Raw genomic sequence first — 12,746 nt, forward strand, 5'->3', positions numbered from 1 at the left:
TCTCTCTCCCTCTCCCCCCCACTCCCCGCCGCACCCCCCCGCGCTGCCACGGCGGCCCCCGAACTTTTTCGCCCGAACACTGAAGTGTTCGCAAAGTTCGGTGTTCGGGCGAAAAAGGGGCGGGGCCGAACGTGTTCGCTCATCTCTACTATCTATCTATCTATCTATCTGTCTATCTGTCTATCTCATATCTATCTATCAATCTAATATCTATCTATCTCCTATCTATCTACCTAATATCTATCTATCTATCTATCTATCTATCTATCTATCTATCTATCTATCTATCTATCTATCTATCTCTCATCTCTATCTATCTCATCTCTATCTATCTCATATCTATCTATCTCATATCTATCTATCTCATATCTATCTATCTCATATCTATCTATCTATCTATCTCATCTCCTATCTATCTATCTCATATCTATTTATCTCATATCTATCTATCTATCTATCTCCTATCTATCTATCTATCTCGTATCTATCTATCTCTCTCTCTCTCTCTTTCTCTCTCTCTCTCTCTCTCTCATCTCTCTCTCTCATCTCTCTCTCTCAATATCAGCTCTATATATTTATGACATGGATGATACTTGTAGCAAACAACCCATGACAGTTTCCACTTGGCTGACTGTTGGTTCAGCCTTCGGGGTGTCACATCCCTGCCACCCACAGATTGTATCAGACATTGTACAGGAACATTATAGCGGAGACATTGTGCTACTAAATGTTACCATGTAACAGGATAACTCCTCCTGGCACATGCAGCGATGTAAACCATCCGGTAACTGGACCTGCTGTGTCCTTGTTTTCCCACCTCAATGTCTCCGGTGTTGACTTAGTATTTAGGTTACAGTGATTACTCCTCTGGTTCATGCCGGGACTTGTAGCCAAACCCTTGATGGTCAACAAACGGGTCTGGAATAAACCAGATATGGGAGCCAACGCCCTTGTTGTTCTGCGGTCGGTGCCACGTGAGGGCACGGTCACCTGGCAGGCTCATACGGGGGTCTCATCTTTGTGTCACTATCCTTCCTTTGCAGTGAAGAAGACGCCAGCACCATCTACAAAACGGCGGCGGTTCTGGAGATGACCGGGCCCGGCTATGTCTGGTTGGTGGGGGAGCGGGAGATCTCTGGAAGTGCCTTGCGATACGCTCCTGACGGTAACATCATGCGCTTACCCGGAGTTTTAATAATATTTCAGGGACTTGCTTCATTGTTAGGACCAGAAACACCGTATGACCGGGCGAAGGTCCAAAACACCGTATGACCGGGCGAAGGCCCAAAATACCGTATGACCGGGCGAAGGCCCAAAACACCACATGACCGGGCGAAGGCCCAAAACACCACATGACCGGGCGAAGGCCCAAAACACCACATGACCGGGCAAAGGCCCAAAATACTGTATGACCGGGCGAAGGCCCAAAATACTATATGACCGGGCGAAGGCCCAAAATACTGTATGACCGGGCGAAGGCCCAAAATACTGTATGACCGGGCGAAGGCCCAAAATACTATATGACCGGGCGAAGGCCCAAAACAGCACATGACCGGGCGAAGGCCCAAAACACCACATGACCGGGCGAAGGCCCAAAATACTGTATGACCGGGCGAAGGCCCAAAACACCACATGACCGGGCGAAGGCCCAAAACACCACATGACCGGGCGAAGGCCCAAAACACCACATGATCGGGCAAAGGGCCCAAAATACTGTATGACCGGGCGAAGGCCCAAAACACCGTATGACCGGGTGAAGGCCCAAAATACTGTATGACCGGGCGAAGGCCCAAAACACCACATGACCGGGCGAAGGCCCAAAACACCACATGACCGGGCGAAGGCCCAAAACACCACATGACCGGGCGAAGGCCTGAAACACCACATGATCGGGCAAAGGCCCAAAACACCACATGACTGGGCGAAGGCCCAAAACACCATATGACCGGGCAAGGGCCCAAAACACCACATGACCGGGCGAAGGCCCAAAACACCACATGACTGGGTGAAGGCCAAAAACACCACATGACCGGGCGAAGGCCTGAAACACCACACGATCGGGCAAAGGGCCAAAAATACTGTATGACCGGGCGAAGGCCCAAAACACCGTATGACCGGGCAAGGGCCCAAAACACCATATGACCGGGCAAGGGCCCAAAACACCATATGACCGGGCAAGGGCCCAAAACACCGTATGACCAGGCGAAGGCCCAAAACACTGGATGACCGGGCAAAGGGCCCAAAACAGTGGATGACCAGGCGAAGGCCCAAAACACTACATGACCGGGCAAAGGGCCCAAAACACTGGATGACCCAGCGAAGGCCCAAAACACCGTATGACCGGGCATGGGCTCATAATACTGTATGACCGGGTGAAGGCCGGAAACACTGCATGACCAGGCGAAGGCGCAAAACACTGTATGACCAGGCAAGGGCCCAAAACACCGCATGACAGGGCTAGAGCCCCAAACACTACATGACCGGGCGAAGGCCAGAAACACTGCATGACCAGGCGAAGGCGCAAAACACCACATGACAGGGCAAAGGGCCCAAAACAACGTATGACCAGGCGAAGGCCGGAAAAACTCCATGACCAGGCGAAGGCGCAAAACACCATATGACCAGGCAAAGGCCGGAAACACTGCATGACCAGGCGAAGGCGCAAAACACCGTATGACCAGGCAAGGGCCCAAAGCACCACATGACCGCGCAAAGGCCGGAAACACTGCATGACCAGGCGAAGGCGCAAAACACCACATGTCAGGGCAAAGGGCCCAAAACAACGTATGACCGGGCAAAGGCCGGAAACACTGCATGACCAGGCGAAGGCGCAAAACACCATATGACCAGGCAAGGGCCCAAAACACAACATGACCGGGCGAGGGCCCAAAACAACGTATGACCAGGCGAAGGCCGGAAAAACTGCATGACCAGGCGAAGGCCCAAAACACCACATGACCGGGCGAAGGTCCAAAACACCGTATGACCGGGCGAGGGCCCAAAACACCAAATGACTGGGCGAGGGCCCAAAACACCATATGACCGGGCGAGGGCTGATAACAATGATCTCTTTCTCCTTCCCCAGGAGTCATTGGTCTCCAGCTGATCAATGGGAAGAATGAGTCGGCTCACATCAGTGACGCAGTCGCCATATCTGCCCAGGCAATTCATGACTTGTTTGAAAAGGAAAATATTACTGACCCACCGAGAGGTTGTGTCGGGAACACCAATATATGGAAGACTGGGCCACTTTTTAAGAGGTGCCTATATGTCCAGCGGAGGGGGGGAGGAGGACATACATACTGGCTCAGGTTATGTGTGCTTCTTGTGTTCCCATGATAACACTTCTGGTCTGTGCTCAGGCCTTGATTAGCCAATTGATTACCTCCCAACATTCAATGAATGGAAAGAATAACAAAACAGGTGGCTGCATTCTGGGGGACATATAATGTGTTGGAGATGTTACTGGCCGCACTCTGGGGGACATATACTGTGTTGGAGATGTTACTGGCCGCACTCTGGGGGACATATAATGTGTTGGAGATGTTACTGGCTGCACTCTGGAGGACATATAATGTGTTGGAGATGTTACTGGCCGCACTCTGGGGGACATATAATGTGTTGGAGATGTTACTGGCCGCACTCTGGGGGACATATAATGTGTTGGAGATGTTACTGGCTGCACTCTGGGAGACATATAATGTGCTGGAGATGTTACTGGCCGCACTCTGGGGGACATATAATGTGTTGGAGATGTTACTGGCCGCACTCTGGGGGACATATAATGTGATGGAGATGTTACTGGCTGCACACTGGGGGACATATAATGTGTTATAGATGTTACTGGCCGCACTCTGGGGGACATATAATGTGTTATAGATGTTACTGGCTACACTCTGGGGGACATATATTGTGTTGGAGATGATACTGGCTGCACTCTGGGGGACATATAATGTGTTGGAGATGTTACTGGCTGCACTCTGGGGGACATATAATGTTTTGGAGATGTTACTGGCTGCACTCTGTGGCACATATAATGTGTTGTAGATGTTACTGGCCGCACTCTGGGGGACATATAATATGTTGGAGATGTTACTGGCTGCACTCTGGGGACATATAATGTGTTGGAGATGTTACTGGCTGCACTCTGGGGGACATATAATGTGTTGGAGATGTTACTGGCTGCACTCTGGGGGACATATAACATGTTGGAGATGTTACTGGCTGCACTCTGGGGGACATATAATGTGTTAGAGATGTTACTGGCTGCACTCTGGGGGACATATAAAGTGTTAGAGATGTTACTGGCTGCACTCTGGGGGACATATAATGTGTTGGAGATGTTACTGGCCGCACTCTGGGGGACATAAATTGTGGTGGAGATGTTACTGGCCGCACTCTGCGGGACATATAATGTGTTGGAGATGTTACTGGTCGCACTCTGGGGGACATATAATGTGTTGGAGATGTTACTGGCCGCACTCTGGGGAACATATAATGTGTTGGAAATGTTACTGGCTGCACTCTGAGAGACATGTAATGTGCTGGAGATGTTACTGTCTGCACTCTGGGGGACATATAATGTGTTGGATATGTTACTGGTCACACTCTGGGGGACATATAATGTGTTGGAGATGTTACTGGCTGCTCTCTGGGGGACATATAATGTGTTGAATATGTTACTGGCTGCACTCTGGGGGGCATATAATGTGTTAGAGATGTTACTGGCTGCACTCTGGGGGACATATAATGCAGATGGACATATAATGGAGATGTTAGTTGCCCCAGGAACTCATCCTGTTCCCCATACCAGCTGCCTCAGGAACTCACCCTGTCCACCAGACTAGCTGCCCCCAGAAACTCACCCTGTCCACCACACTAGCTGCCCCCAGAAACTCACTCTGTCCACCACACTTGCTTCCCCCAGAAACTCACCCTGTCCACCACACTAACTGCCCCAGAAACTCACCCTGTCCACCAAACTAGCTTCCCCAGTAACTCACCCTGTCCACCACACTAGCTGCCCCAGAAACTCACCCTGTCCACCACAGTAGCTGCCCCAGAAACTCACCCTGTCCGCCACACTAGCTGCCCCAGAAACTCACCCTGTCCACCACACTAGCTGCCCCCAGAAACTCACTCTGTCCACCACACTTGCTTCCCCCAGAAACTCACCCTGTCCACCACACTAACTGCCCCAGAAACTCACCCTGTCCACCAAACTAGCTTCCCCAGTAACTCACCCTGTCCACCACACTAGCTGCCCAAGAAACTCACCCTGTCCACCACAGTAGCTGCCCCAGAAACTCACCCTGTCCGCCACACTAGCTGCCCCAGAAACTCACCCTGTCCACCACACTAGCTGCCCCAGAAACTCACCCTCTCCACCACACAAGCTGCCCCAGAAACTCACCGTGTCTACCACACTACCTGGCCCAGAAACTCATCCTGTCCAACACACTAGCTGACCTAGAAACTCACACTGTCCACAACACTAGCTGGCCCAGAAACTCACACTGTCTACAAAACACTAGCTGCCCCAGAAACTCACCCTGTCCACCATGCTAGCTTCCACAGAAACTTACCCTATCCACCATGCTAACTGCCCAAGAAACTCACCCTGTCCACCATGCTAACTGCCCAAGAAACTTACCCTGTCTACCACACTAGCTGCCTCAGGAACTCCTCTTGTCCACCACTCTGGCTGCCCCAGAAACTCACCCTGTCCACCCCATTTGCTTCCCCCAGAAACTCACCCTGTCCACCACACTAGCTGCCCCAGAAACTTAGCCTGTCAACCACACTAGCTGCCCCAGAAACTCACCCTGTCTACCACACTAGCTGCCCCAGAAACTCACCCTGTCTACCACACTAGCTGCCCCAGAAACTTAGCCTGTCAACCACACTAGCTGCCCCAAAAACTCACCCTGTCCACCACACTAGCTGACCCAGAAACTCACCCTGTCCACCACGCTAGCTTTCACAGAAACTCACCCTGTCCACCACACTAGCTGCCCCAGAAACGCACCCTGTCCACCACGCTAGCTTCCACAGAAACTCACCCTGTCCACCATGCTAAGTGCCCCAGAAACTCACCCTGTCCACCACAGTAGCTGCCCCAAAAACTCACCCTGTCCACCACACTAGTTGCCCTAGAAACTCACCCTGTCTACCATGCTAGCTTCCACAGAGACTCACCCTGTCCACCATGCTAACTGCCCCAGAAACTCACCTTGTCTACCACACTAGCTGCCCGTAGAAACTCACCCTGTCCACCCCACTTGCTTCCCCCAGAAACTCACCCTGTCCACCCCACTTGATTCCCCAAGAAACTCACCCTGTCCACCACACTAGCTGCCCCAGAAACTTAGCCTGTCAACCACACTAGCTGCCCCAAAAACTCACCCTGTCCACCACACTAGCTGCCCCAGAAACTCACCCTGTCCACCACGCTAGCTTCCACAGAAACTCACCCTGTCCACCACACTAGCTGCCCCAGAAACGCACCCTGTCCACCACGCTAGCTTCCACAGAAACTCACCCTGTCCACCATGCTAAGTGCCCCAGAAACTCACCCTGTCCACCACAGTAGCTGCCCCAAAAACTCACCCTGTCCACCACACTAGTTGCCCTAGAAACTCACCCTGTCTACCATGCTAGCTTCCACAGAAACTCACCCTGTCCACCATGCTAACTGCCCCAGAAACTCACCTTGTCTACCACACTAGCTGCCCGTAGAAACTCACCCTGTCCACCCCACTTGCTTCCCCCAGAAACTCACCCTGTCCACCCCACTTGATTCCCCAAGAAACTCACCCTGTCCACCACACTAGCTGCCCCAGAAACTCACCCTGTCCACCACACTAGCTGCCCCAGAAATTCACCCTGTCCACCACACTAGCTGCCCCAGAAACTCACCCTGTCCACCACACTAGCTGCCCCAGAAACTCACCCTGTCCACCACACTAGCTGCCCCAGAAACTCTCCCTGTCCACCACACTAGCTGCCCCAGAAACTCACCCTGTCCACCACACTAGCTGCCCCATAAACTCACCCTGTCCACCACGCTAGCTTCCACAGAAACTCACCCTGTCCACCATGCTAACTGCCCAAGAAACTCACCGTGTCCACCACACTAGCTGCCCCAGAAACTTACCCTGTCCACCATGCTAGCTTCCACAGAAACTTAACCTGTCCACCACACTAGCTGCCCCAGAAACTCACCCTGTCCACCACGCTAGCTTCCACAGAAACTCACCCTGTCTACCATGCTAGCTTCCACAGAAACTCACCCTGTCCACCATGCTAACTGCCCCAGAAACTCACCTTGTCTACCACACTAGCTGCCCGTAGAAACTCACCCTGTCCACCCCACTTGCTTCCCCCAGAAACTCACCCTGTCCACCCCACTTGCTTCCCCAAGAAACTCACCCTGTCCACCACACTAGCTGCCCCAGAAACGCACCCTGTCCACCACACTAGCTGCCCCAGAAACTCACCCTGTCCATCACACTAGCTGCCCCAGAAACTCACCCTGTCCACCACACTAGCTGCCCCAGAAACTCACCCTGTCCACCACACTAGCTGCCCCAGAAACTCACCCTGTCCACCACACTAGCTGCCCCAGAAACTCACCCTGTCCACCACGCTAGCTTCCACAGAAACTCACCCTGTCCACCATGCTAACTGCCCAAGAAACTCACCGTGTCCACCACACTAGCTGCCCCAGAAACTTACCCTGTCCACCATGCTAGCTTCCACAGAAACTTAACCTGTCCACCATGCTAACTGCCCAAGAAACTCACCCTGTCAACTATGCTAACTGCCCAAGGAACTCACCCTATCCACCATGCTAACTGCCCAAGAAACTCACCCTGTCCACCATGCTAACTTCCCAAGAAACTTACCCTGTCTACCACACTAGCTGCCCCAGAAACTCACCCTGTCCACCACACTAGCTGCCCCATAAACTCACCCTGTCCACCACGCTAGCTTCCACAGAAACTCACCCTGTCCACCATGCTAACTGCCCAAGAAACTCACCGTGTCCACCACACTAGCTGCCCCAGAAACTTACCCTGTCCACCATGCTAGCTTCCACAGAAACTTAACCTGTCCACCACACTAGCTGCCCCAGAAACTCACCCTGTCCACCACGCTAGCTTCCACAGAAACTCACCCTGTCTACCATGCTAGCTTCCACAGAAACTCACCCTGTCCACCATGCTAACTGCCCCAGAAACTCACCTTGTCTACCACACTAGCTGCCCGTAGAAACTCACCCTGTCCACCCCACTTGCTTCCCCCAGAAACTCACCCTGTCCACCCCACTTGCTTCCCCAAGAAACTCACCCTGTCCACCACACTAGCTGCCCCAGAAACGCACCCTGTCCACCACACTAGCTGCCCCAGAAACTCACCCTGTCCATCACACTAGCTGCCCCAGAAACTCACCCTGTCCACCACGCTAGCTGCCCCAGAAACTCACCCTGTCCACCACACTAGCTGCCCCAGAAACTCACCCTGTCCACCACACTAGCTGCCCCAGAAACTCACCCTGTCCACCACGCTAGCTTCCACAGAAACTCACCCTGTCCACCATGCTAACTGCCCAAGAAACTCACCGTGTCCACCACACTAGCTGCCCCAGAAACTTACCCTGTCCACCATGCTAGCTTCCACAGAAACTTAACCTGTCCACCATGCTAACTGCCCAAGAAACTCACCCTGTCAACTATGCTAACTGCCCAAGGAACTCACCCTATCCACCATGCTAACTGCCCAAGAAACTCACCCTGTCCACCATGCTAACTTCCCAAGAAACTTACCCTGTCTACCACACTAGCTGCCCCAGGAACTCCTCCTGTCCACCACTCTGGCTGCCCCAGAAACTCACCCTGTCCACCCCACTTGCTTCCCCCAGAAACTCACCCTGTCCACCACACTAGCTGCCCCAGAAACTTAGCCTGTCAACCACACTAGCTGCCCCAGAAACTCACCCTGTCTACCACCTAGCTGCCCCAGAAACTCACCCTGTCTACCACACTAGCTGCCCCAGAAACTCCCCCTGTCCACAACACTAGCTGCCTCAAAAACTCACCCTGTCCACCACACTAGCTGCCCCAGGAACTCACCCTGTCCACCACGCTAGCTTCCACAGAAACTCACCCTGTCCACCACACTAGCTGCCCCAGAAACTCACCCTGTCCACCACGCTAGCTTCCACAGAAACTCACCCTGTCTACCATGCTAGCTTCCACAGAAACTCACCCTGTCCACCATGCTAACTGCCCCAGAAACTCACCTTGTCTACCACACTAGCTGCCCGTAGAAACTCACCCTGTCCACCCCACTTGCTTCCCCCAGAAACTCACCCTGTCCACCCCACTTGCTTCCCCAAGAAACTCACCCTGTCCACCACACTAGCTGCCCCAGAAACGCACCCTGTCCACCACACTAGCTGCCCCAGAAACTCACCCTGTCCATCACACTAGCTACCCCAGAAACTCACCCTGTCCACCACACTAGCTGCCCCAGAAACTCACCCTGTCCACCACACTAGCTGCCCCATAAACTCACCCTGTCCACCACGCTAGCTTCCACAGAAACTCACCCTGTCCACCATGCTAACTGCCCAAGAAACTCACCGTGTCCACCATGCTAACTGCCCAAGAAACTCACCCTGTCCACCATGCTAACTTCCCAAGGAACTCACCCTGTCTACCACACTAGCTGCCCCAGGAACTCATCCTGTCCACCACTCTGGCTGCCCCAGAAACTCACCCTGTCCACCCCACTTGCTTCCCCCAGAAACTCACCCTGTCGTCTACACTAGCTGCCCCACAAACTCATCCTGTCCACCACGCTAGCTTCCACAGAAACTCACCCTGTCCACCACACTAGCTGCCCCAGAAACTCACCCTGTCCACCACGCTAGCTTCCACAGAAACTCACCCTGTCCACCACGCTAGCTCCCCCAGAAACTCATCCTGCCCACTACACTAGCTGCCCTAGAAACTCATCCTGTCCACTACTCTAGCTGCCCCAGAAACTCACCCTGTCCACCCTTCTAGTTAGTTAGTTATCTCGCTTGGACGACAAGGGTCCGTAGCGCCAATCAAGAATGACCACGATCGAGAGCATTGTTCCAATCGGTGTTGATGTCGGAGGAGGTACCGTTGCCTATCTGTTGCACCCACGAGCGCCGCGGATGACCAGGGGGCCTCTGCCATCTGGCAGGGGGTCGTCACTTGATTTTCCTTCCAATTGCTGCGGTTAGAGCACCGTGGACCGTAACAGCTTTTGACAAGCGTGCAACATGACCAAAAAGTGCGAGTCGTCTCCTTGTTATTGTTTTTGTGATTGACTCAAGCCCCGTGCAAGCCTGTATCTCGCTGCTTCTGATGAAGTCAAAGCAACGGACACGGAGAATATGGCATTGGCATCGCATGTGAAAGGACTCCAGACGCTCAGTGGTTTGCGACAGCAAGGTCCAGGTCTCCGAGCCATACAATAATATTGGCATTACGCAGGTCTGGTAGAATCGAATCTTAGTCCTGAGTGTTATGTTCTGCCTCCGCCAGAGTTTATCCAGGGACCTCATCCCATCTGTGTGCTGAACACTTCCGAGGTACACAAACTCACTGACAGCGTCGACTCTCTGGCTGTTTACGTCTAGGTCCGGCGGGATAATAAGAGTCCTGTGGCAGCAGGCAGCGATGCTATTTAAATAGGTTCCTTTATTCCAAACACACCATGATACGACGTTTCGACCGGTAGGTCTTTATCAAGGTCCGGCGGGATTGCACCAGCTCCTAGATTCTGCAGCTTGGTTTTTTGCCAGGAGATGTGAAGCCCAAGACAGGACGCCTCAAAATCGAACTGTTCCAGTGAGTGTCTCAGATTATTAGATGTGACATCCAAGAGTGCAACATCGACGGCGCAGTCCAGGTCGGTGAAGTGGTACTGCGGAAGAGTGACCCCATTACATTGGACAATATGCTGAAGAATCCAGTCCATGGCCCTGCAGAAGAGTGCGGGAGCTAAGATGCAACCTTGTCAAACACCAGACGAGGTCTCAAAACTAGCAGAGGTTGAACCATTGATACGGACTTTGGTGGATGTGCCCTGATGCATGTCTTTTAGTAGGTTTAGAAGGGATGTGAGGACACCAATGCCACGCAAGGCCTTCCAGAGGGCTTCTCTGTCGACCGAGTCGAACGCCACCTTGAGATCAACATACGTGACGAGGATCCATCCATGAGGAACCATCCACCGGCTAACCCGTGCCATGATCTCGCATCTGTTGCTGTGGATGACCATTCTGTGCCTATGGATGCTCCGTCACGGGAAGAGCTCCTTTCTGCTATTCAGAAAATTAGATATGGATGCGCCGCCGGCTCAGATGGCATTCCACCTGAACTGCTGAAATGTGCATTTGAACCCATAAGCACTGCTTTACATCAACTATTTCTGTGCGTCTGGTCTTGTGGGAACGTCCCCGTCGAATGGAAGGAGGGCCTCATCCTCGCCATGTGCAGTGGGAAGGGCCCAAAAACAACATGCACTAGCTACAGGCCGATAATGCTCCTCTCGGTTCCCAGCAAGGTCTTCGCGCACTTTCTACTCTCAAGGGTACAACCACTTCTGACCTCCAAGCAGAGACCCCAGCAGTCAGGCTTCATGGCAGGCCGCTCCACCATGGATGCCATACTCGCTCTTAGGCTCCTCTCAGAGATACATAGAGAATTTAACAAACACCACTCTGGCTGCCCCAGAAACTCACCCTGTCCACCTCACTAGCTGCTTCAGAAAGTCACCATGTGCACCATGCTAGTTACCCCAGAATCTCACCCTGTCCACCTCTCTAGCTGTACAAGAAACTCACCCTGCCCACTACACTATACAGTCCACGTTATCTGTATGGCACCGGTCCTGGATTGGGAGCAGAGGAGGAAGGGGTGACTCTGCAGACACTCTGGCAAACAACCATTCAGGAAGGCTTAGCCAATACACACCCCGCACAGCATATGCATGGGTGTCTCTATAGAGTACCTCTGTGCAGTGATCCTAATGACAGACGGCCGCACAGGAAAAGCCTGTCACGTGGCGGGGTAACCGCCACCCTTTTGTCACTGCAGCTGTCCCAGTGATGCAGAGTGCAGGAATGAGACTTTTGGACACTCGCATCCCGTGAAACAACTTTAAGGACTTTACTGACACTTCTGATGCGATTTCAGGGTAACACAGTCAATTATGGGTCAGAAGCGGTGTCATGTCTCCTTAAGGGAGCACCCAAAAAGTGTGTGGAGACACCTAGGGGGTGAGTGGGTCGGGGGATGGTATAGTCTCCCCTTAAAGAGAGCACCCAGAATGGGTGTGAGGAGACTTATAAGGCCATGCGTGAAGTATTACTAGATGGATGATTACTTGGTTACCGTCCCTTTAAAGGTTTTTGCTTCAGCAGATTTAGTGGAAACAAAGTGTTTGATGCTTCTGGAAATATCTCTGGCTTGTTAATGGGAATGTGGTTGCTAATAGTTACGACTTCAGCCATAGGGGTGCCCGGCCCATTTTGGGTTAATCTCTGCTATGGAGGATCTGCACAGATTGGCGGACTGTATTCACGCGGTTCGGATCTGTCGCGCGGTCCCTGGAAGGTTCATCGCAGGAGAGTCGACGCCTGAGATCAGCGGACGCACGGAGGTCTTTGCTCGGCTTCACCCGCCCGGGCTCGCTCAGACTCT

General features: G+C 52.8%; 1 protein-coding gene across 2 annotated transcripts in view; it reads left to right on the plus strand.

The window, feature by feature from the left end:
* The window catches only part of GRIN1 (glutamate ionotropic receptor NMDA type subunit 1), a 156,670-nt gene that overhangs the window by 67,713 nt on the left and 76,211 nt on the right, over positions 1-12,746 (plus strand). For both annotated transcript variants that reach the window (XM_066580013.1, XM_066580014.1), the window contains 2 exons: positions 1,044-1,165; positions 3,086-3,260. In XM_066580013.1, coding sequence (XP_066436110.1) covers positions 1,044-1,165; positions 3,086-3,260 — 297 coding nt within the window. The remainder of the gene's footprint in view (positions 1-1,043; positions 1,166-3,085; positions 3,261-12,746) is intronic.

Source organism: Eleutherodactylus coqui, chromosome 10 (genome assembly GCF_035609145.1).
Source record: "Eleutherodactylus coqui strain aEleCoq1 chromosome 10, aEleCoq1.hap1, whole genome shotgun sequence".
NCBI lineage: Eukaryota > Metazoa > Chordata > Amphibia > Anura > Eleutherodactylidae > Eleutherodactylus > Eleutherodactylus coqui.